General features: G+C 35.2%; 1 protein-coding gene across 1 annotated transcript in view; it reads left to right on the plus strand.

The window, feature by feature from the left end:
• SYCP2 (synaptonemal complex protein 2) overlaps nt 1-26237 on the plus strand; it is an 82371-nt gene that overhangs the window by 34931 nt on the left and 21203 nt on the right. The window contains exons 15-33 of the mRNA XM_049869204.1: nt 514-588; nt 1202-1348; nt 4670-4769; nt 6041-6198; nt 8831-8900; nt 9199-9256; nt 9802-9935; nt 10083-10519; nt 13928-14055; nt 14828-14864; nt 17136-17206; nt 17302-17359; nt 17854-17909; nt 18351-18408; nt 19044-19212; nt 21560-21597; nt 22081-22251; nt 23874-24072; nt 25334-25542. Of these exons, the coding sequence (XP_049725161.1) occupies nt 514-588; nt 1202-1348; nt 4670-4769; nt 6041-6198; nt 8831-8900; nt 9199-9256; nt 9802-9935; nt 10083-10519; nt 13928-14055; nt 14828-14864; nt 17136-17206; nt 17302-17359; nt 17854-17909; nt 18351-18408; nt 19044-19212; nt 21560-21597; nt 22081-22251; nt 23874-24072; nt 25334-25542 (2373 nt within the window). The remainder of the gene's footprint in view (nt 1-513; nt 589-1201; nt 1349-4669; nt 4770-6040; nt 6199-8830; nt 8901-9198; nt 9257-9801; nt 9936-10082; nt 10520-13927; nt 14056-14827; nt 14865-17135; nt 17207-17301; nt 17360-17853; nt 17910-18350; nt 18409-19043; nt 19213-21559; nt 21598-22080; nt 22252-23873; nt 24073-25333; nt 25543-26237) is intronic.

The raw sequence follows: 26237 nt of genomic DNA on the forward strand, positions 1-26237 counted from the left end.
GGTTTGTGAGAGTTAACTCAGTAACCTCAGAAGAACTAAATAATTAGTCTAGAGAACATGACTTGGGGAAGTTGAGGAAAGAGAATGCTCATAAAGAGTCAAATTTCAAGTATTATTGTGGAGATGGGGCTTGAAATGGCCTTTGAATTTAAAAAAAGGTTAGGCTTTATATAAGATGCTTTCCAGGATTGTGGGAGACATTTTGAAGCAGAAATTATTTAACCAAGAAACAGTGGTGGCAATTCATGTGTGGGAGATACTCTGTTGATAAGTTTGGTTAGTGAGAAAGATTTATGTTAGAGAATAGGAGATAAGTTTGACGAAGAACCCTTTTAAAGGAACCAAAATAGCAAGCTGAGGAGACTGAATCATTCAAGTCTTTTGAGAATGGTCTTAGTATGTACAAAGCAATCATTTAAGGTATTTGGCAGTTTTGAAGGAAACAGAAAATAGTTGCATTAAGGTGGGAAGAATTGAGAAAATGACACTACTGTGAATTTTTTTTAATTTTAGGAATTTACCAGGAAACAAGGCATTTCAGTTGCAAAAACATCTGTGCACATACTTTTTGATGCAAGTGGATCACAGGTGTGTCTCTCAGGTTTTTTCAATGGACTAAGCTTAATCCTAGATAAAAGGACAATAATAAAGTTGATGTTGGGGAGTGAGTATCTCTAAAAAAAACTGTCTCAATACAATAAAATGTATGTAATTTTTTAACACGTCATTTCTAGTCCACCCAAAGGCATCTCCGAAGAAAGGCCTGGTGACCACTTCTGAAAAATAAGCTACTGAAAACCCTGGGTAGCACAGTTCTGTTCTGACACACGTGGGGTCATGAGTCTGAGGTGACTCGAGGGCAACTGACAGTTTCAGTGCAGAGAGTATATAGCTATTAATCAATATTAAGGTTTGGTAACCTTAAAAATTAGAAGTGTATTTCCCACCACTAATGCCAAAGCCTTGTTTTGTATGTGTTAACATTTGTTTGTGTCTTTTAACATTTGAAAAAGTAGATACTTTTTGTTGGGTCACTTTGTAGGCATGCATATATCACAGGGCTAAGAAATGATAACAGTGCCTGGACAGAAGGAAAGAGTTGACCTTTGTAAACTTGGGATGAATAGAAGCTTTATTAAGACACCCAATGAAATTTTTATGGTTTGCAATTTTAAGTGCCTTTTTCCGCATTCTCCAACAGATTCTAGTGCCGGAAAGTCAAATCTCACCAGCTCAAGAAGAACTTGTAAGTTTAAAAGAAAAACCTAATCCCCAAAAGGAATTCGCTAAACCTCCAAAATATATCAGAAACAGTAATCAAGAGGACAGAAAAAATAGTCCGCTCCAGGTAAATAATGGCGTCAAAATAATCTCTTATAAAACTCCCATAAATCAAATTATTGCTATATACAAGTAGAGAAAAAAGCACCTAGAACTTATATGTTAATCAGGTTGAATTAAACCTCGATCAATAACATTTTAAAGTTTTTTCCCCCACTTCTACAAATGCAAAGAAAAAATAGTGTGTTTCAGCAAATTGTGTAGTTGTTGGAAGGCAGGACATGTATTATGCTTTAAAAAAAAAAAAATGCTTTACACACTTGTAAATTCCCAGTTAAAGATACTTAGGAGACTAACTGCTGCTTTTTGCATTTATCATTTCTGTTCTGTATTTGCATGTAGCTGTAATGTAGAATATAAATTTATAATGTTATGTCTATTTAAAAAATATATATTTATATATATTATAAAAATATATGTATGTATAATATATATATAAATATATATATATATATATAATAATGTTATGTCTATTTACATGAGGAAAAAAAGCAATTAGGTTCTTTTTCTCCTTCTCCTCTTCCTCAGTTGAAGACTCCCTATAGGCCACATCCTAAAGAACTATTTCTCAGCTGCCTTCTCCACACTGTCCTGCAACATTTGGCATTGCTGACAGCCTCGCTTTCTTGAAGCCCTTTCCCTTCCTTGACTGTTATTTTAGCATTTTAACTCTTTTCCTGCTTATTACTACATCAGTGTGTATTTCTCTGCCCACCTCCTACATGTGGGTTTGCCCTAAAGATGACCTCAGCCATCTGACTCTGTGACTTCTCCCTCAGAGCTTCTCTCATGTGTACACAGCAAGGAAGAGATCTCCACGTGCTCTTATAACATTTCTTCTTGTCTTTGCAAATCCTTTATTGAAATCTAACCTCAAAGTCCCTATCTTTTGCCTCATATCTGAACCTTCTTCTGTACTTCAGTAATGCTACCATTAATTTTTCTGGTGATACCCTTGATTCCTGCCTCCTGTCCTCCCGTATGTAGAAGCAAGGGGCTAGTGGTGGTTATTTCAGTTCTCTCTCACACCCTTTCCTCCTCATCCCATCTACCATTAGCCCATCTCTCCCTCCCCCTTACCTCACACCAGGTTTAGTGCAGTAACCTGCTAATTGGTCTTGCACCATTGCTTCCTCAGTGGGCTGCCTCACATTGTATACCCCTCGTTTTTTTTTAATACCATTATCATGATAGGATTCTTCTGCTCAGAAAGCTTCCGGACTTCTGTGTTTGTCACACTGACTCTAAATGTTGCCTCAGTTCTGAGACCTGCTGTAGTTTAATTTTATTCTTTTGATCCAAGACTGTAATATATATCCTTCAGGTTAGTAAGGTCACGTGCTTTACTGTCTCTTTGCATGTCACACTCATTCTTGCCTTTAGACCTCCACCCTGTTTGTTCTCCTTTTACCTTTGCTCAAGTCTCGGTTCATTTTCACTTTCTTCATGGAACTTTAACTATGTCAGTTTGTACTGATCTCCCACCTGTAAGCAACTCTAACTCTCACAGGGTCCTGTACGCTTTGGCACATTTAGGTCACTCCCTTTTTTCCCCTTTTAGTCTTGTGTCCTCAATCAGATTAAAAATGCCTTCTTACATTTCCCTAATTATCAGATCATAAAAGCCATTTTCTGTGTTTTTGTATCCAGATCATATTGGGTACTTTTTTAAAAATGGAGATTCGTAGATCCCCACCTTAAATTTCTTGAATTATAAACTCAGGGAAATGTCTTAAGCATACTAAAGTTTGAAGATCACCGCCCTGTTGTTAAATACCCACTATGTTTTCAGTAAGTAAGGATTGTTTGCATATGAATAAGTATCTTTTCAGGTTTACTGTACTACACCCTACACTACACAATCAATATACCTAAAACCAAAAACCAAACCCACTGCCGCTGAGTCGATTCTGACTCATAGCGACCCTATAGGACAGAGTAGAACTGCCCCATAGAGTTTCCAAGGAGCGCCTGGCGGATTCAAACTGCCGACCTCTTCGTTAAGAGCCATAGCACTTAACCACTACCCCACCAGGGTTTCCGATCAATATACAGGAACTGTAATTTTTTTTAAGAGGAATCTACTGATTTAAAAGCTTGTTTTCTAGATAATTTTAGAATTCTCTTTCCTCATATCCTTCCTGCCCTTCCCTACAGCCCAGATAACATACCTACTCACAAACCCATCATTTTCACTGCCTCAGGGTCAGGTGCCTTATTTAAAGCAGCCTTCTTTTTTTCCTGTACATCTGTACAGTTGTGTCACTGTCTACCCATTTGTATGGCACCCTTTGAAGCCCTGACTCTGCTTACCTACTTCTTTTGTTCTTATAAATTACCCTGGGAGAATGTTGGAGTATACAGACTGTATTGGAACCACTAGCTTGTGTGTGACTAGGTCTCTGAGCTCCTATGGCTACTTTTTACTCCAGAGGCAGTTTAGTCTTCAAAGAATATTAGTGCAGATTTCAAAAATGTATGAAGATATTAAAAAACAATTTTATATAAATATATATCCAAATATCGTAGAATATATGTGATATATTACAGGAAAATTGTGAGCCATTGGTTAAGTAAATTGTGTTTTCATAAACAAACGCATATCAAAGTACTGTATTTCATAAATCTGAGTATTATATATTCTTTTTTAAAATAATTTTTATTATGCTCTAAGTGTAAACTTTAAGTGAAAGTTTAAAATCAAGTCAGTCTCTCAGTAAATAACCCTCTCCCACCCTCCCTCCCTCCCCGCTCTCGTAACCACAAAAGAATGTGTTCTTCTCAGTTTATACTATTTCTCAAGATCTTATACAATATTTGTCCTTTTGCAACTGACTAATTTCACTCAGCATAATGCCTTCCAGATTCCTCCATGTTATGAAATGTTTCACAGATTCATCACTGTTCTTTATCGCTGCATAGTATTCCATTGTGTGAATACACCATAATTTATCCATTCATCCATTGATGGGCACCTTGGTTGCCTCCATCTTTTTGCAATTATAAACAGTGCTGCAGTAAACGTGGGTGTGCATATATCTGTTTGTGTAAAGGCTCTTATTTCTCTAGGATATTGAATATTATATGAATATTCTTTAAAAAATATTTCTTAATTGTTTTGACTACCTGTTCAGTACCAAACATGAAGGGAAAGCTCTTCAAGTCAGCCTAAAACACAAATTTCTGCATATCATATTGCATATTAAAAAAAAAAACAAAACCTATTATCTTTTGTATGTAATCAAGGTAAAATGTTATAAGTTAAGTTATAGCATATTTAATTTCAAATAGAATGTGTATTTACTCTGGTTGTTTCTCATGGTTTAAGATAATTACTCCCAGCAAAAGAAAAATGTCTGAAGCATCTATGATTGTTCCTGGTGCAGATAGATACACTGTGAGAAGTCCAATACTATTAATCAACACATGTAAGTTTTATAGTCTTAAAATATAACAATACTTGTTAGAAATCTTTTAAAGTAGATATTTTTAATTCAGGGAAATTCTGGACATAATTTACCTAGAGGATAAGCTGGGGATGTAAAAACTAATAAAATATGAATCAAAATGTGTCCTAATTTGAAGAAACATATAATGGGAATTGACATATAGTGTTCAAAATATTAATATCCAGCATTAATAATTGATGGCCATTGAAGGATGAGGCAGTATAACATTGATTGTGATTAAAACATTGAGTTAGTCAGGCCACTTGGGCTTGGCTCCTCACTCCCAGGTATGTACTTTTACAGATTATCCTCTACCTAAGTTTAGAACCAGTGTCTTTTCTATAAAATGGGACTAAATTGGCTACCTCATCGAGTTTATTAGTGGATTAAATAAGATATATTCATTCAGCAAGGAGCCTTGTGAAGCATTTAGACAGTGTTTGTCAAATACTAAGTGCTAGATAATCATTAGCCTCTGATACTGGGTACTAAACACAAAACCCAATGCTGTCGAGTTGGGTACGAGTTGCTTTAAATAAAGTCTTATTTAATCTTTATGAAAATATTGACTCTCTGTTCCAAAAATCCAGTTGCCTACTGGACAATTTCCTAATGTCCGACAGGCTCCAAACTTAGGGTGTCCAAAAATGAATTCATCTTTCCACCCTTCCTTTCCTGTTTTTGTAAATGGCATCCATACTCACTTACTCATCTAAGGTAAAAATGTGAGAACCATCCTAGGACCTTTCTTTCTTACCTTCCTCATCGTCGCAAAAGTACCTCAACAGTATTGTAGTTGCTGCTGAGTCAGCGCCGTCTTACGGTGACCGTATGTGTAACAGAACGAAACATTGCCTGGTCTTGTGCCGTCTTCAGGATCATCGGTGTACTAGAGTTCTTTTGTTGCAGCTATTGTGTAGTGCCTTCCAGCCTAGGAGGCTTATCATCCAGCACTATTATCGTACAATATTCTGTTGTGATCCATAAGGTTTTCACTAATTTTCAGAAGTAGATTGCGAGGCCTTTCTTCCTAGCCTGTCTTAGTCTAAATGCTCCACTGAAACCTGTCCACCACCTGCTGGTATTTGAAATACCTGTGGCATAGCTTTCAGCATTGTAGCAACACAAAAGCCACCACAGTACGACAAACTAACAGATGGGTGGTGGTGGACCTCATTGGTGCCATACAAATAAGTAATTTAAATTAAAAGACAAAACAAATCTATTCATCCTTTGTCCTTCTTTTTTAGCAACACCTCGCAGGGGGAGAATTAAACCACCACTGCAAATGATGAGCTCTGCAGAACAGCCTGGTGTTTCTAAAACATCAGAAAATGGAGTGAATAATGCTGTATGGCTTAAATCTGAACCATCTGAAGGGCAAAATAGAGGCGATAATACAGACAAAGTAACTTTACTTTGAAGATATTTTAAAAATAATTTCTTACCAAGCTGTTATAGAGTTTCAAATTGAACTAACTTCTTTTACAGTGAATGTTTATCTTTTTTAAAGCATTGATTTGTAGTTGCTGTTTGTTTTTCCTAGATATCATTTATTTTCTTAAAGAAGGGTAGGGTCCTTCTCATATGACTCATTTACTGTGTTGACAATAAAACGTATGAATGCCCATCCTGTATAACTCTGATTTACACATTTGATAGGAGAAGTGAACTTGCCATCATTCTTTGGTTGATCATGCAAAGCAGTGTCTGTTGTGGGGAAGGCTCTGGTATAGAAATGAAAGATACAAATGTACTCTGCAAGTGTCTCAAAATCTAGAAGGGGAATCAGACAAATTAATAAGATAATCACAATATAGTATAAATGCTCTCAAATGTACATAAAGAATGCAGTAGGAGCCCAGTGGAGGTGCAGGTGCCTAACCCCATAGCTAGGTGAAGATCAGCAGATGCTCTTTAGGGTGATAGAGAGTGAGCTAATTGTTAAAGGTCAATCAAATTGGATATTGGAGAGGACATTCATTCCAAGTAGTTGAAGGGAACAAATAAGAGAAAAAGGTTTCTTGGGGGAAACGGGAGGGGATGAGAGATACAGATAAGCTTGTAGATGAGGAACACCTGACATCTTTTGTTTTCTCTGGGGTGTAAGGAAGGTGAGTTTCAGATCGGGATGTGTTGAAATAGAGGGCTCAGGGACTAATACAGGTTTGTAACAGCTACTGAGAGGTGATGGAGAGGGTTAAGGATAAATGCAAGTGTTAGGCATGTTGAGGGCCCAGTTTAAATTGAAGACTAAATTTTATCATCTCATTAGTTCATAAATACGTGTAATTTTTTCAAAGCTTAGCAACCTTGGTATTATAGTAAAAAAGGGAAGATTTTGGATTTTCTTTTTATTTAAAACGGCAGGAAGATAAAAGGTGTAGAGTTTGAAGATACTGGGAAAAAAGTAGTCAAAGTAATGGTAAGTGTCTAGGTAAGTGTTTCTCAGAGGAGAGTATTTTTCGATTGTGTAGCATGGTCCGGAATATTGGAGGATAAGCATCCCAGGTGTGTGCTTGCCTGCTCGTGGCCAGGAGAATCTTGTGGTCATCGCGACAACTGAAGAAACATTCCCAATCGTTCCATACTGCTCCTCTCCCAGTGTAGAGAGCCACTGTCTAAGCTAAGTGTAGGATGGGGCAAATGTCTTAGACCAGAGCATTCGTCTTTCTCATAGTAATGGCAGATTTTTTAAATCTGGAGTAAGTGGGTGTCTATGGCAAGTAGGAAGCTTGCTGCAGGCAAGAAGTTGCTTGGGCAATAGCCAAACTTTAAAAATAATTTAGTGATTTTATAATTTCCAAATCTGTGTGCTTTAGTGAAAAGGCGGTCAGAATAGATGCAGGCTCTGAGGTCAACAGCAATAGAAGATGTACCATTGAGGTTATAGAAATTTCCAGTGACAGATGAGAATTGAATTATTGTACTATCTGTGGATGGAATCAGAAAATTAGCTCAGAATCTTCTGACTCCTTATCTGCAATAAAGTTATTTTCGGATAGGCAGTATTCTAGAATGGGCATTTGTTGTTAGGTGCTGTCGAGGCAGTTCCAACTCAGTGACTGTCCATACAACAGAGCGAAACACTGCCCAGACCTGCGCCATCCTCAAAATCGTTGCTATGTTTGAGCCCACTGTGTCAATCCATCTCGTTGAGGGTCTTCCTCTTTTTCACTGACCCTCTACTTTATCAAGCATTACGCATGTCCAGTGTAAGCAAGATGAAGCCTCACTATCCTCGCTTCTGAGGAGCCCTCTGGCTGTACTTCTTCCAAGATAGATTTGTTCATTCTTCTGGCAGTCCATAGTATATTCACTGTTCTTTGCCAGCACCGTGAATTCAGATGCATCCATTTTTCTTTGTTCTTCCTTTTTCATTGTCCAGCGTTTGCATGCATATGAGGCAATTGAAAATGACATGGCTTGAGTCAGGTGCAGAGCCCTGGTGGCACAGTGGTTAAGAGCTCGGCTGCTAACCAAAAGGTCAGCAGTTCGAATCTACCAGCCACTCCTCGGAAACCTAATGGGAGAGTTCTTCTCTGTCCTGTAGGGTCACTATGAGTTGGAATTTACCTGGCAGCAACGGTTTGAGTCAGGCATACGTTAGTCCTCAAGTGACATCTTTGCTTTATTAACAGCTTAAAGAGGTCTTTTGCAGCACATGTGCTCAATGCGATACGTAGTTTGATTTTTTGACTGCTGCTGCCATGTGTGTTGATTGTGGAACCAAGTAAAGTGAAATCCTTGAAAACTTCAGTATTTTCTCCGTTTATCATGTTGCTGCTTATTGGTCCTGTTGTGAGGATTTTGTTTTATGTTGAGAAGTAATCCTTACTGAAGGTTGTAGTCTTCGATCTTCACCATTAAACTCTTCAAGAATAGGCATGACATTTATGAAATAGAAATACTGTCCATCTTAATAGCGAGGCAAATGTATTTTAGAAAACTTCGAACCTTAATACTGACTTCTAAAAGTTGTTTTCCTACCTATGATGCCTTAACTCAAGTTCACATTAACATGTCTCCTGTGTTTATAGCATGTGAAAACTGCTAAAGTTGTTGAAAAGACGGAAAAGAAGGGCAGTGAATTCCCAAACCAAAATTTTAGTAAGTAATTTTTGGTTTAATGTTCGTAGATCTTTTAAAAAACACACGCTTCCCTCTCTGCCTACTTTTACCTTTGCCAGCTTTCATTGATAAGATTTGTAATGAGTGTGTACTTTGTGATTATAAGGATATATAACACAGTCTCTGCCTCAAGAAGCTTGGGTCTTACAGGGACAGTTAAAGCCAATGATTCCATCCATCCCAGTATGTCTGTCTTTATAAAATTCTATACCATCCCATATCCCCCTGCCAACTGCCTGCCCCCGCAATGAAAATTCCATTATTTTTGTTTTATTAGGTGAATTCCAGGATTTTGTTCCTGATTCACAGGCAGTGGTAAAGATAGATAAACCTGTGTAAGTATGCTAAAACCTGTCAAATCATTTAGCATTTATTACTATTTTTAAATGTAATAGATTTAAATGAAAAGGCCTTTATATTTTTAGAATGTGGTATTGGTTAGTAGCATTAGTCATCTCTGAACTATAATTATGATAGTATGGTGGAGAACAGTCTATACAGTTTTTCTGTATCAGCCAACAGAACTCTTTTCAAATTGAGAGACTTAAAGTGAATAAGATTTATTAGATAATAAAGTGTCAGAAGAAATTTGCTCTTCAAATATATAATATAATATATAATTATATAATACATAAGATATGTAAGGCATATTTAGATAGATATTAAGATAGTGGCAATAATGGTACTTTTATCTCATATTCTTTAATCTGATCAATTATATAATAAATTTTTAACTTTCATTATCACTTAAGAGAATATTTCCGTACTTGACTGCTGATAAATTGCTTTCAGTAAACATTACTGAATAAAAAATTAAGGACATGTCAGAACCATAGGCTAATGTTTAATAATGTATTAAGTAAATGAAATTATTTTCTAGATTACCTGGTGTTTTGGACAATATCTATGAAAACAAAACACACTCCAAGTGGGCATGTTGGACACCTGTAACAAATATTCAGCTTTGTAAAAACCAAAGAGCAAGCACTTCATCAGAAGACACATTTAATCAAGGTGAAACATAGTTTTCTCTGTATGTAATAATAGTTCAGAGAAATATTCATTTCCTCAAATGTCTAACAAACATTTTAGATTTTAACAAGTTTTACATATTATCAGTTTATAAAGTTAATAAGAATTTATTTCTTATTTTCCCACTAGATCTTGTTATCCACAAAAAACTTGCTGAGCAAAAATCATCCTCTTCAATATCTGATGATAATTTTGAAGAAACAAGAAAGATACGAAGTACAAAAGAAACAGTGGCAGAAAACAAAGTAGATAAAGCGGAAGTAGAAATTTGCGAAAGAAACAATCAACAAGTAAATGATCCTAAACATTTGGAGGAAAAAAATACTGAACATACCAAGCTGTGTGATTGGCGTGTTGAATCTGAAACTACTTTTAAATCAGTGCTTTTAAATAAGACAGTTGAAGAATCTCTGATATATAGGAAGAAATACATATTGTCAAAAGATGTGAATACTGCTGTTGCAGATAAAAACCCTTCTCCTAGAAAAAATGTGAAAAGTCTTAGAAAATCAGGGAAAAGACTGACTTCTGAACTTAATTCCTGCAACTTGAAACCAAAAAACATGGTGAGCTTTCAGTGTTTTGATTTCTGCATACCCTTAGTATGCTTATTTAATAACATAAGGAGGCGAAAGAACTTTGTTTGATTACTGCAGGTTTTCACATACATAATACCTTGTTCTTGCATTCAGTGTCTGGACTGTGAGGGTGAGTGCCTCCTTAACGCCTCACTCACCCCCAACAGAAGAGTACTTGGCAATGGGCCACTTAAATGTGTATGAAATAAACGAGCCCTGAGGCTCCTTATCTCCTCTTTTTGGGTTCCTCCCACTCTGTCCCTCTGACTCTTTAGAGCTGGCCTATGGAATTGTCTGCGTACCTCTCTTAGAGTACCTTCCTTCCTGTTAGAGAATAAGGACTCTACTGTTACTTAACACTGGTTTCCCTGCCTGGCCTACCACATCTTTATACACAGTGGCATCTTAAACATCTCTTGGATGAAAGTATTAAACCATGACAAGGTTTTTCAAGAAAAGGTGTAAGTGGATTAACCCAACCCAGTGCTTTAGAGGAGACTGTTTTACTTTACTCTGTCGTATAGGGTCGCTATGAGTCAGAATTGACTCAATGGCACTGGGTTTTTTTTTTGTTTTTGTTTTATCTTACTTTAATCATCTCTTTAGAACATCTTCAGAACATTTTTGGCTGGTTTGCACCATGCTTGGAGATGAAAATGTCACTTTTTCTAGCAGTTACCATAGATCTTGTTTGTCATTGCTACCAAGGTGCAGATTTAAAAAATCTAATCAGAATACCTTTCGCTGCCAGTAACTCAATCAGCTTCTTACTCTTTCTAAGACTAAAAATCTTAATAGGCTTTCATTTTCATTTACCTTCCACCAAACCAAAACCAAACCCACTGCAGTCAAGTTGAGTCCGACTCATAGCAACCCTATAGGACAGAGTAGAACTGCCCGAAAGAGTTTCCAAGGAGGGCCTGGTGGACTTAAACTGCTGACCTCTTGGTTAGCAGCCATGGCAGTTAACCACTACACCACTAGGGTTTCCTTATCTTCCACAGGGTTGTTAATATCTAGGTAGGCAAATTTCTAGAGTCAATTTAAAATTGTTTATAGATTGGAGCACCTCAGTATGCAAAGGAAGTATTTAGTAGATAATTTATAGCTGTTACATGTAACTTCACATAATTTATATTGACCAATCTACTTTTTTTAATCTGTAGTGCTCTTTTTATGCCTAATTTGGCTGCATTCTTCTTTAGCCAAATCCTTCTGGGCACGCTAAACCCAGATCTGTCCTTCAATTTTAATTTTAAACTGTTTTTTGTTTTTTTTTTTTAAATAATTTTTATTGTGCTTTAAATGAAAGTTTAAAAGTGTCAGTCTCACATATAAACTTATGTACACCTTACTACATACTCCCATTTACTCTCCCCCTAATGAGTCAGCCCGCTCCCTCTTCCAGTCTCTCTTTTTGTAACCCTTTTGCCAGTTTCTAACCTTCTCTACCCTCCCATCTCCCCTCCAAACAGGAGATGCCAACACAGTCTCAAGTGTCCACCTGATACAAGTAGCTCACTCTTCATCAGCATTTCTCTCCAACCCATTGTCCAGTCACTTCCATGTCTGATGAGTTGTCTTTGAGAATGGTTCCTGTCCTGGTCAAACAGAAGGTTTGGGGACCATGGCCGCTGGGATTCTTCTAGTCTCAGTCAGACCATTAAGTCTGGTCTTTTTATGAGAATTTGGGGTCTGCATCCCACTGTTCTTCTGCTCCCTCAGGGGTTCTCTGTTGTGCTCCCTGTCAGGGCAGTCATCGGTTGTGGCCGGGCACCATCTAGTTCTTCTGGTCTCAGGATGATGTAAGTCTCTAGTTCATGTGGCCCTTTCTGTCTCTTGGGCTCATAATTATCTTGTAACCTTGATGTTCTTCATTCTCCTTTGACCCAGGTGGGTTGAGACCAATTGATGCATCTTAGATGGCCGCTTCTTAGCATTTAAGACCCCAGACGCCACACTTCAAAGTGGGATGCAGAATATTTTCTTAATAGAATTTATTTTACCAATTGACTTAGAAGTCCCCTTAAGCCATAGTCCCCAAACCCCCGCCCTTGCTCCGCTGACCTTCGAAGCATTCAGTTTCTCCCGGAAACTTCTTTGCTCTTGGTCCAGTCCAGTTGAGCTGACCTTCCATGTATTGAGTATTATCCTTCCCTTCACCTAAAGTAGTTCTTATCTACTAACTAATCAGTAAATAACCCTCTCCCACCCTCCCTCCCTCCCCCCTCTCGTAACCACAAAAGAATGTGTTCTTCTCAGTTTATACTATTTCTCAAGTTCTTATAATAGTGGTCTTATACAATATTTGTCCTTTTGCATCTGACTAATTTCACTCAGCATAATGCCTTCCAGGTCCCTCCACGTTATGAAATGTTTCACAGATGCGTCACTGTTCTTTATCGCTGCATAGTATTCCATTGTGTGAATCTACCATAATTTATTTAACCATTCATCCATTGATGGACACCTTGGTTGCTTCCAGCTTTTTGCTGTTGTAAACAGTGCTGCAGTAAACATGGGTGCGCATATATCTGTTTGTGTAAAGCCTCTTATTTCTCTAGGATTAATTTTAAACTGTTTGGAGTTTTAGAGTCAATTTCATAGAAGTTCACTGACCTAGTCATTCTTCTTTTTCTGGGTGCATAGAAACCTAATCATCTTGTCTAAGCTATGCTCTGATTTTTGTTAATCAGCATCTTGTTTTCAGAAGTTCTCCTCAGTCTTTAACATGCTCACTCCCCGTGTTAGTACATCAACATGCAGGATTTCCTTCCACTGCCATGGATTTAAAGCAATCATCTGTCTGATCCTCTTTCTACTCATTGGACCAGCCAGAAAAATAGAATCTCTGTGGTTCAATGGTAATGATTTCCCAAGCTGACTCCATTTATACTGAAAGTTCTGAAATCACACAAGGGGAGGTTTATTTTTGCAAACCAAATAAATTGTCTTCATTGTGGTTATAATTTTAAGAAGGGATAGTAACCAATAACTTATTATGTATCATATATCAAAACGTATAGCTGATTCCCAGAAAAAAAAAGTAAAAATCAGGAGAACTCAAATATTCAAGAGCATTTTTGGAGTTTTTCTTAACCAAATTATATAAAATTATGTTGATAATAGTTCTTATACTGAGCCTCTTCAGTTTTTTGTGTTTATTTCCTTTTAGGCCTAGGTTAGTTCTACAGAGCACTCTGCACATTCTGTATGTTAAAAGATTTATCCTGAGTTGTTTTAATGACCAACCAATCCTAAACTTACTAAATAATTTCTGACCCCCTTTATTTCCCTTTGTGGATATAAATAGAACTAGAATTTTCTTAAATCTTTTTATCCTTTATTTTCCTTTGAAGGTTAACTGGTAGAATTTTAAAGTAACTTATGTTTCAGAGAGAAAAGCCAAAAGGGAGAGGACTTACTGATGCAGCAGCATCCTTGATAAACCAAATTAATAAGCGATACAACACCAAGGATGACATAAAGTCTACAAGAAAACTAAAGGAGTCTTTGATTGACAGGTATGTTCTTAAATTTTACACATGAAATGTTCTGTCAGATGTAACTAAATTCTTTCCCATAGTTAAAAAAGTTTTTAACATATGTTCAGATACTGTAACTTTCCAGTAGAAAACACACATTTTTACTTGTTTACTTTTATAAATAGTAGCAGTTTAAATTTTTACAGGAAGGGAACTAAATTTGAAATTGATTGTTCTAGCGTCAGATCACATTTTACAAAGTATCAGGAAACACCATATCGATACAGCATACCGTTTCAGAAATAATCTTTAGCATGTAGGATTTTAGAATTGTATTTATTTAGTGTAGTAATGAATAAAACTAAATGTATTTTAAATACATTGTGTAATGAAATATGAAATTTAAATGAGCTGAAATGAGTTATTTTTATATAGTAAATATATATTCCTTGTTTGCAACCTTTCTGAAGGTTAATTATTTTCTCATTACAAAATGTCTGTTTATAGACTGCCATTAACTCTAGCCTTACTGTATGGCATGAAAAAAACAACTCTTATCAAAGGGCCATTTATTTTTAATTGGTTGGTGCTTCCTGCTGCATGGATGACTCAGCTGAGAATTGTTTAGGTGCCATTTGCTATGAGTGAAGTTGCAAAAACATCACATTAGTGCTATCACTTTTTGGATAATTATAGCATATTGAATATGATTAGACCCAAATATGTTTTATCTTATATAAAGTGGCTTTTATGAAAAATATTCTGGTATTTAATTGATTTCTTTTTTTTTTTGGCAATACCTTTTTTATAGTGGTTTTTCAAACAGATCTGATCTACAACTCAATAAGGTAGGTTTCATTTGTTTACACGGAATCTGTAGTCAGACTCAATACTAGGTTGTAAACACTGAAATAGAAGAGCAGGAAGATAAAACTAGACTTGACGTTTTCAGAATATCGATAAATGGATTATAACAACCGACAAGTTTAGTGACAAATACTCAAAATAATCCCCTAACCTTTTGTTCTGCTTTTCAAAGAAAGTGCTTCTTTTATACATATAAGCACAATATTTATACTTTTTTGGTACATATCCTGATATCCATGCTTTTTTCCCCAACTGATCCCATCTGTCTGCCAGTCAGATCCTTCTGAAGTCCATATTTTTGTTAAAAACATTTACTATTCATCAGGCTTAAAATAGCAACCAACTTTCATTTACTTCTCAAAGTTACTTTTCATCTCTACTTTATTTGTAAACTCCTCTCAAATCTTACCCCTTCTGTCCATGCCAACCTCTGTTGTCCTAGTTCAGTTCTAATTTCTAATCCCTGGGGCATGACAACAGCCTTTGTGTAGCTCTTTTTGTCTCTAGTATTTCTCTGTGCCAATCCATTTGCTACAGTCAATACCAGCTTTCTTCTTTCTCAAGTACAAAGCTTCAATCATGTTCAGAAACCTCCTTGTGGTCCCTGTTGCTTACTGAATTAAATAGAGACATAGGCTGGCTTGCTAGTCCCTTTAAAAGGTGGTCTTATTTTCTAGTATTAGTTCCCTAGACAAGTCCTTTGTAGCTGAAATGTGATAACTTGAGGTTCTCTGAAATTTCTTTCCTAACTTTGTTTTTGTTTATCCTTTTTTCATCCCCGTTTGGAAAGAACTCTGGACTGAGTCAGTAGGTGCTCTTACCTGCTTTTCTGATTGTCAAAGCCTTATCCCCCCTTACAAGCCCTGCTTCGGATTCTACCTTCCTATGAAAACTTTTCAAGGTGCCCTGCCCCAGAACCCAAATGGGCAAAAAGTCTGAATCTGCATGATAATAACTTTGTGCTTTTTTTAATATACATTTTTTATTTGGTATAGAAAGACTTTTTTTTCTTCCTCTTCTGTCTTTTACTAGAGTATAGCTGTTTTGAATCATGTTTGTAACCTCCATAACACCTTTAGTCATCTTTGCATCCTCTTCAACACCTTTGCTCATCTGTATATCCTCTATAACAGCTAGCACGCAAAGGATGAATTGAACATATGTACCTAAACACTGGCAAAAAGCATATTGGAAAGAATAAGTCAGATAAGTGATAAGAGAAGTAGTATATTGAGAAGTGAACTTTTCAGACTAATGCAAATAATTCTATATAAAATAGCCAAAAGAAATAAAGGTGAATCACAAATTAAAATGGATATTTTATATTTTAATATTTCCAACTACTGTATATTAACGTATTATTTCTGATCAGTAATCAAACAGTTTAACAATTTTATTTGTTAATTATTGGTAAATTACTTTAATAAAACACAATATTAAAATTTATTAAACTTCTTTTCTCTCCTCACTACTTTTTGATCTGGTTGAATATATTCTGAGCTGTAGATATATGAATAATCTTACACATATTTTTTTCCTTAATACTAATTGATAACCTTTCAACTCTCTTATATAAGGTCTTACGTAAACATAAGCCTCTCCCAGAGTTTTCTACTTAAGTGTTTAAGACAAATGAGAGTCTGAAAAAGCGAACGTGAAAGTAGAAACACATTTGTTTTGTGATTCTACAGTCACCCCCTTTCAGCTTGGGGAGAGCATACCAGTGAGAAGGTCGTTTATCCGTATACATTAATGTTCGTGAATGTTAAGGACGAAGGGTCTTATATTTTGTATTAGCCTTCTACAATGCTTTCTATTATATTTTTAGTTAATATTTGTTGTTAGGTGCCATTGAGTCAGTTCTGAGTCATAGTGACCCTACGTACGACAGAACAAAACACTGCCTGGTCCTACACCATCCTCGCAATCGTTGTTATGGTTGAGCCCATTGTTGCAGCTACTGTGTCAGTCCATCTCGTTGAGGGTCTTCCTCTTTTTTGCTGCCCTCCACTCTACAAAGCATGATGTCCTTCTGCAGGGACTGATCCCCTGTGATAACATGTCCAAAGTATTTAAGCCTTCAATAAGTATGAATACTTAATATTTTTATTAAATTTACATTAAGGAAAATGTTACATAAAGCCAGATTTATTTTACTGGAAAATACATGAAAATTTAATTGAATATGTTATTTATCAAGTATAGTAATGTAAAAGTTTGGATGGTTTTATGTAAACCTCTTTTGTATCTAGGAAAAGGTTCAGAAAAAAAGTTTCAGACAACTGAAGACTACTTATGTTAATGTCACTTCTGAATGCCCATTGTAAGTAATTTTTCATAAATCTTTTCATTTTCTTCATACTTGAAGAGACTGTATTTATTGTATAGTGGAGTCAATGGTTTTCTTTGTTTTCACAGGAATGATGTTTACAATTTTCATTTGAATGGAGCTGATGAACCTGTTATAAAACTTGGAGTAAGCTAGAAATCAAGAGTTATTTTGCATTTAGTTATTAGTTTTATTTATTTACCATGCAGTTATTAGAGAGTATACTTTTAGCTTTGCATCTTTTTATAGCTGTGTTTTAATTTTTAAAACTATGTAATAATGTATTTGGGTAACAAACCTAGGTATATTTAGTTTCTTTTGGAATAAGGTAGAGAAAAATGAGTAATTATGGGGGAGACACTTTACTCAGACTACTTTATCAAGAACATCCTTTTTACTTATTGATGAAACAATTGTAAAACAATTATTTTCATGTGTTTTGTTTCTAGTATATTTTATGGTATTAGCTTTCTTAGATATAACAATACCTTAATGTATTGTAGTAATCTTAATTATATTGTCAAAAATTTGATTCTATGAAGTGATAGAAACCAGATTTTACGTTTACTTTTTTTTTTTAGTTTTTATTTACCTTGTTTTGACACTAAGAAATCTTTTTTAAATGTTTATTCACAACATAGGTCCAGGAATTTCAAGCTACAGCTAGAGAAGCCTATGTGGATAATTCAATAAAATTGTAGGTGTTTTTATTATAATTTGCTCAAATTAAAACGTACTTATCTAATTATCTCCTTTTATTTCTTAAATACCTCATCCCAGTCTTTCTGAGAGTTTTTAACATTTGAGAAGAGTGAATAAAAATGCAACTGCCATGATTACTTCCCTTATGGTGCTGTTACTTCAGCATTTACTTCTGAGATTACTTAATTTGTGGATTCTGTGCACTTTAATATTAGTTATATATTTTAGATGATAAATCTGAAAGAATTTGTTAGTCCCTTAATCCAATCTCGTTATTTTATAATTAACTGAGATCAGAGAGGATAAGTGACTTGGCCAGAATTATATAGCTGATCAGTAAAAGAGTAAGGCTGAAAACCCATGTCTAATTGTCCAGCACATGCTACCTAAGATACATATAAAGGTATTTTAAAATTAATACATATTTTTGTTTAAGGGTAGGTGTAAGGAATCATGATGAACTTGAACCTTCTCTGAAAACAAAAGATAAAAGAGTAAGTCATAATAGCCAAATACACCTATTAAAACCAGTGTTTCTTTTCATCATATTTTAATGCCAAAGACTGTCATAGAACCAGAAAACAAAAATATTTGTATCATTTTTTCCCGTCTATGAGATGACCTATGTCCCCGTTGTGGTTTTTCTTATGGTCTTTGAGCTGTTTGTAATCATCTAGTAATAGAAAAGGAATCCATGGGTGGTACACATGGTTAACATTCTTAGCTACTAACTGAAAGGTTGGAGGTTTGAGTCCACCCAGAGGTGCCTCAGAAGAAAGGCCTGGTGATTAACTTCCAAAAATCAGCCATTGTAAACCCTGTGGAGCACAGCCCTACTCTGACACACATGGGGTCACTGGGAGTCAGAATCAAGTAGACAGCAGCTGGTTTTATTCTATTTATGGACGTAAGCTGTTTTGATTTAACTTTAATTAACAACAGCAAAATATAAATCTCCATCTTTGAGCTGGATTTCTGAGTGACTTTCTTGGATAGCTCCTTAATGCTATGTAGCTTAGAATGTTAAGAATAAGAAGTTGGTTTTTCTGATATTGGCTTAACTTACCTTGCATGACATATAGTAAGATGCATTTCTTCATCTATTACAAGAGTCCTTTTTTTCCCATAGATTATAAAAAATCATAAAAAGAAGCATCTTTTTAGTGATACAGAAACAGATTACAAATGTGATGACAGCAAGACTGATATCAGCTGGTTAAGAGAACCAAAATCCAAACCACAGCTAATAGACTACAGCAGAAATAAAAATGTGAAGAGACATAAAAGTGGGAAACCAAGTAAGAAACTACTTTTTAAAGGAATGTTGCAAATGACTTTACTGTTTCACCTATATAAGGTGCTTTGTTGGTTGAAAGTATATTTTTGTATGTTAACAGTGTTTATACCTAAATACCATAATGAATGTCAATAATAGAGTGAAAGCAGATATATAAAAACTGTATAGCTGTTGTGTTATCTTGTTAGTTTTGGTAATATGGTTACATTTCTTTTATAATAAAAATAACGAGTTACTTTTTTTTAAGTTAGACCTTAGGGGGGCACAAAGCACACTTTGCTCATAATCCTTGGTTCGTGACATAGTCTTATCATTTGTTCACTCACGCCCCACTCTTATTCAGTTATTTAGTTAGTTATATTGAGTAAAATATTAAGTATTCATGAACTCACTACCCTAAACCAAAACCAAAGCTCAGATCTAACTAAACATACACATAAATATAAGTATCTGCCATGCTCAACACAAGTTTAAAAATACATGTGTATATATTACACAGAGATGCACACACAAACTTTTTAGGAATTCATAGATGCAATAAAAATATATATAACACAACATTTGTCGATTCAACATATTTTACACGTACACTTCAGTGACACTACATATATTCTTCATGTTGTACAGCCATCACCAGTGTCCATTGCCAAGTTCCCATCACATAAACAGACACTCAGTGCTTCCTAAACAATGACTCCCCTCCTCCCCTCCCTCCTGCCCCTGGTAACTACTAATGAACTTTGGTCTCTATACATTTGCCTATTCTAGATATTTCGTATACATGGCATCATATAGTATTTGTCCTTTTGTGATTAAAAGTAGGTTTTTTGAAGGTTTTTTTTTTTTTTTTTCCTAAATCTTCCAGAAAATGTTTTCCCAACATATTCCTTCTGCTTTTTCTTTGTGATGGAGAATCTCTTGAAGTAATTTTTAAGAGTTAGAGGTATAGGTTTTTGACTAGAGATAATTATGATTTTCATAGCTTTACATCAATTTTAGTGTTTATTAATGCACAGAAATGTTATATAGTCCATTTTTAAAAAAAGACTTAAGATAACTCTGAGTATCTCAATCAAAGTTATATTTGTTTTAAGGGAATCAGCTGCTATTTTAGTTCAGGATGAAAATAACCAGTAGTGACCTATATGTGGTAAGGAAGACTGGGTGGTTGTTTAAAGAGAAATAAAAATAATATGAAAGATAGAAATAGATCATGATATATAAAAGGGACATCAGGCTTATCATATATAACAGGGACAGAAGCCTGAAATAGCAAGTGAATTGAGGGAGCACAGTAATTTGAGGTCTTTGGAACATAGAACACACTTGTGGACAGATGGTGACTGATGAAGGTGCACTTGGAAGCAGTGGGGTAATTCACTGATGTATTATAAGCCAGGGAGAAACATGACAAGATTCACATGCCTTCAGGGAGATTAATGGCCTAATGGGAAGATGTACAAGTAAAGACATTTACAACAAAGTGAAAGATTGGAACTCTCCAGCAGATGTTAAATGTTGGAGTACTTTAGCAGTAACTTATAAAATTGAACCTGTGAGTGAATAATTTGTCTTAAGTGAGGGAATGACTACAAGTCCGTATGTATGAGCTGGCTTATTGCTTGTATTTATTTGTGGACCTACTTTCCAACAATGCTTTGCTTTCTTGGCTTACATAATTCCATTTCTTAGGCTTCAGAGAACATTTAGAAAGATGACACTGTATCTGAAAGGCAAAAGAGGGAACAGGGACCTAAGCTACACTGAATAATGTGGATAAGTCTTAGAGACATAATGGTGGATGAAAAATAAAGCAAGTGATAGAATATTGCATATAACATGATACTTTTTTAAATAAAGTTCATATTGTTTATAGATACATACCTGTGAAATGAACCATTATTTTTTTAGAGCAAGTGAATGAGAAACAAAAATTTCAGGATAGTGATTACCTTTTGCCAGGGGGTGGGGTGAGGGGCGGGGGTGGTATAGAGGGTGGCATGAAAGTACACGTAAGTAGATTAAACGTTATTCGTAATCTAGGTCTTAAAGCAGTAGATTCATGGGTGTTAACTTTATTACTATGTTGTATATTCTCTTGTATGTTTAAAAAGCTTTATAAAATCGAGGAGGAGAAGGGAAATTGATCATTGATAGCATACCGAACACTGTACAAGTTAACAGTGTTGGTTTAGCCTCAAATCATCTTGAAATTTAAATTTTTGAATGAGCTTAAAGATGTATTCTTGTTTTTCTTTATGCTTTTTCATTTATATATGGAGAAATATTCTAATAAATCTTAGTTCTTATCTATTTGAAAAGTTTAACCTTATTTTTCTGAATTTCAGGATCATCCTTAGAAAGGGGACAACCAAGACATAAATTGGTAAAGCCAAGAAGTTTGTGTTTAAAATCCCTTTAAAAATTATTTTTCTCATCATGTAGAAATAATTTGTGTCATCTCAGAATTAATTTTTCCTTGTTATCAGTTGTTTTCCATAATTGTTCCTGCCTCTGAACACTTTCTCCTGTCTCTTCTGTCTTTTTGAATCAGGTTGGCCTTATTTTGAATATGATTTATTCTGTGGTTATAGATATTTTTATATCTGTGTCTTCTTTTTTAAAATTTAAGTTAGAGAATAAATATCTGGCCTCCTAATGATTTAGTGACAGGGATCAAAAGGTGGTAGAGAAGATATTTGAAATGGGAAGATAAAATTCAGTCTTTTGGGGGGGTATCAATCAGGAATCTTTTTATTACTATAATTATGTATATCTTGTCACAGTGCCACTTTTATAGCAAATAGCTTGTAATTGTTGTGTATCTCAAATATTGGTTGAATAACATTCAGGAATTTTTCTCCTAAAGACACCCAGCAAAAACATCACCAAAAAGATAGATGAGACAGTTTCAGATGGGCGAACCAGACTTCCACGAAGAGCAGCAAAAACTAAAAAAAATTATAAAGATCTCTCAAATTCAGAGTCAGAGAGTGAGCCAGAAATTTCACATCCACTTGAAGAGAAATTACTAGTAAAGGTAAACAGATACAATTCAGATTGATGATAAACAAAATGCTCTTTAAATAATATATAGTACATATTTGTACAAATGTTAAATTTACTTTGCCATTTCTTTTTAAGACTTTATCTTCTATATGAGAAAACTTTCAGACTAATTTTAAAAATTGGCCCTTAGGCAATATAATGCTAAATTTTATAATAACTTGGCATTAGTGTTACAAAACAAATGTCTGACTATAATAAAATTATAACTTTGATATAGTATTTTTGTAATTAAGAGAATTACTTGATGTTTCCAAAATTTTGTTAGGAAGCTGTGGATCTTTTTCTTGAATGAAAGTAAAAATATTGTGATCTGAAGTTCTTCCTATACATGGCCCTACTGTGTCCATTCCTGACTTCTTCCATGTATCTCTTAATACTATGGACATGTTCCCAACCACCTATTCTTGAAAGGTTTTTAAACAAAGTAAACAACGTAAAGTAAAATAATAATAGTGCTTACAGTGTGCCAGGTGCCATTCTAAGCACTTTATAGATTTTACTTTTTATATTTTTATAAGCATGATAGGTGATCAGTACTATTATTATGATCCTTATTTTACAAATGAGAAGTTTGAGGTTTAGAGAGGTAAAGGAACTTACCCCAGGTCATTCAGCTAGGGAGTGGTAGACTGGGATTTGAACCCAGAGAGTCTGGAAAACTAAAGGTAGGTCTCTACCGCTACACTTGGCTGGTTTTACATCCTCAACCCTCCGTTTCCCTTGATTAGAACGTTATCATTCACATGGAAGACTTTAAGGACTTCATAACTTATTTCCACATTTTCTGTCTTTTTTTTTTTTTTTTTAACTTTAATTTACCATACACATAGTCAGATAAGGAAACCCTAGTGGCATAGTGGTTAAGTGCTACGGCTCCTAACCAAAGGGTCAGCAGTTTGAATCTGCCAGACACTCCTTGGAAACTCTATGGGGAAGTTCTACTCTGTCCTATAGGGTCGCTATGAGTCGGAATTGACTCGACGGCACTGGGTTTGGTTTTATCGGTTTTGTAGTCAGATAAATCTTCCTAGGCCACCTGTCATCTCTTCCCTCTTCAAAAAAAAAAAAAAAACAGTGAAAGACATTCAAAGCATCAAAATACCTTTGGAAGCTTATTTCCACGGTTCCCCAGTGTATACTCAGAGCTGTAATGTCAAATAGAATAATCCATGATTCCCCAACAAGACCTGTGCTTTTCTTCTACCTGTTCCCAGGAAGTCCTCCTTGCCCCTACCGTCTTCCTTCACAAACTCCTGAGCATCTCAAGTCCATGAAATCTAGCACCATAAAACCTAAGGCCTCTTTCTGGCTGCTTTGAATGCTTGTAAGATTTTTTTTTTTTAATCTTTCATGATATTTATTATAATTGCCTATATATTCTGTTTTCCTATGAATTTGTCTTATGCCTTCTAGTGTATTATAAAGTCTTTCTGTGCACATAGCTAGGCCCTTGTTATGCCTGTGTGTGGTAATAGAGTGTTTTGTATATAAGATATTTAATAAATATTTAACATAATATAATTAGATTGCTTTGTATGTCCAAATATAAATATTTCTATTCGAGTGTAATTCGAAAGTTTTCAATACATTTAGGAGGAAAATACCCATTCCAGAAGTAAAACCATGAAGCCACCACAGAAACCGCAGAATGCTTCCCCTGCTGAAACACAGAAGAAGCTACCCAAAGAGTGGGAGAGCTCATTTCTAGTAAGAGACGCGGTAAGAGACAACAGCCCTGACTTCCCCCCTGCATCTTCATCTGGGTCTCCATCACCTGTGGAAGTAATGAGAGGTATAGCATCTTATTTTCCTTTTAGCTGAATAATTTCCTGTAATTTTAGTGATGTGAAAATATAATTTCAAAAATAATTTTGAGGGCGTGTATTTAAAATTATAGGTAGTTAGAACTTCAGTTTTAAACTGGTTGATGCCAGTAACTTAGGTTTTGCTGAGTAGACTTGGGACAGTGTTAAGATACTGGAGTTTTCCATATTAGGAAGTTAAAATGTTTCAATATAAAAAAAATTATATATGAATTATAATGTAAAAGCACAAATAAATGTGTAATTTTAATGTTTTAAAATATATTTAAAACATTTAAAATAATATATTTTTATATATTTAAAAACATGAAAATAATTGTGGGGATTTCTATGTTTTCTTTTGCCATTTCTTTGACCGAAGTCTCTAAGAAATATCCTGATGCACTCTGTGACCCCACAGTGGATTATGTTTACGAACAGTTGAGGTTTTGCTTTTATTTTAGAAATAATTGGCAAAGAAAAGTTCATATTCTTTGGCACTCTGGCATATATATATTTATGTAGAACAGAAATTATGAGAATAAGTTTGTGCTTTATATTTTTAGTTTCTTTTAAGGGTATTTTAAAGCATCTCTACATGTTAATCATTTCAGTTAAAATTCAAGACTCAAAAGCTGATCAGTTAGCACACGCTTCCTCTAGAGTAACTGCCGCATTCTTCCCTGGAGTGTTCCCTAGTGCTGAGGACCACTGTCATTTCAAACAAGCACGTATTAAGAAGACAGGTAGACTGGTCCTGACTTGATCTCAGACCTGTCTGTCAGAAAATTCATTTATACTGACTTATTGTAGCAATGGATTTCCTCATTTATACATGAGGGATTTAGACCCAGTCTCTTTCAGCCATAAAATTCTGTAAATTTTTAAAATACATGATAGTATTGGCTATGATGGCTAAATACTCAAGATGTTAATATTTAGACCATTGTCTATTCCAGTTCATGCTATAAATGTTTTTGTTTCAAATGTTTTCAAAGTTTTTATGATTACACTTATATTTTAAATTTGGCCATAAATATTTTTCAAAGAATTATAAAATATTTTAAACAACTTTTGTCTTGATTTATTGAAACTTTATCCTTTTTAAGTACAGCTAAGATTTGATGATTTGATGAATTTTTGCAATCTCAGAATTTGAATTATTGATGCTATTTTTAAAGCAGACATTGATACTTCAGTGATAATACCTGCCATCTGTTTTTTGTTTATGTGTTTTGTGGGGCAATATAGGTATAGAGAAAATAACAGAAAGGGATTTTACTCAGGATTATGACTGTGTAACAACAAAATCTGTATCACCTTCTCCAAAAAATGTATCACTTGAGTCCTTAAATAGTAAAAATGGAGTTGGAGATTCAATAAAGTCACCTCAAAGCAGTGAGAAAAATTTGCTATGTGCAAGAGAAAGTTACTCACCAATTCCACATCTACTCTTTTTGGTAAGAATATATATTTCCTTTATCAGATATATCTGAAGGGACTAACTTGCCTATAATCATAATCAAGTATGTGTTGTTTATTTACTTAAGGATTGGGGTTTGGTCTGGATGTTGGGGGTAAAATGTAAGTAAGATACAGTTCCCAGCCTCAGAGAACCCAACACATAAACATAGCAATATGGGAGGAGAAATGTGACAAGAGGTTCTCTGATACGAATGATCACTTCCAAAGTCTGCTATCAAAACAACAAACATCGTTTTCTAGATTCAAATGGACTTTTTCCTGCAATACAGGCACTTCTTTCAGATGTTATCATAATTCAGTTTGTAACCTCTAGTTACTGCTTAAGAGGTCGGCTGTTAACCAAAAGGTCATAAGTTTGAATCCACCAGCCACTCCTTGGAAACCTGTGGGGCAGTTCTGCTTTGTCCTATGGGGTCACTACGAGTTGGAATCAACTTGATGGCAGCGGGTTTTTTTTTTTTTTTGGTGGCACAGTGGTTAAGCACTCAGCTGCTAACTAAAAGGTCAGCAGTTTGAACCCACCAGCCCCTCTGAGGGAGAAAGATACGGCAGTCTGTCTCCATAAAGATTAATCCATTGCTGTCGAGTCCATTTTCATTCATCGTACAACTGCCCCATAGGGTTTCTAAGGCTGCAGATCTTTATGGAAGCAGACTGTCAAACATCTTTC

The sequence above is a fragment of the Elephas maximus genome, chromosome 25 (genome assembly GCF_024166365.1).
Source record: "Elephas maximus indicus isolate mEleMax1 chromosome 25, mEleMax1 primary haplotype, whole genome shotgun sequence".
Lineage (NCBI taxonomy): Eukaryota > Metazoa > Chordata > Mammalia > Proboscidea > Elephantidae > Elephas > Elephas maximus.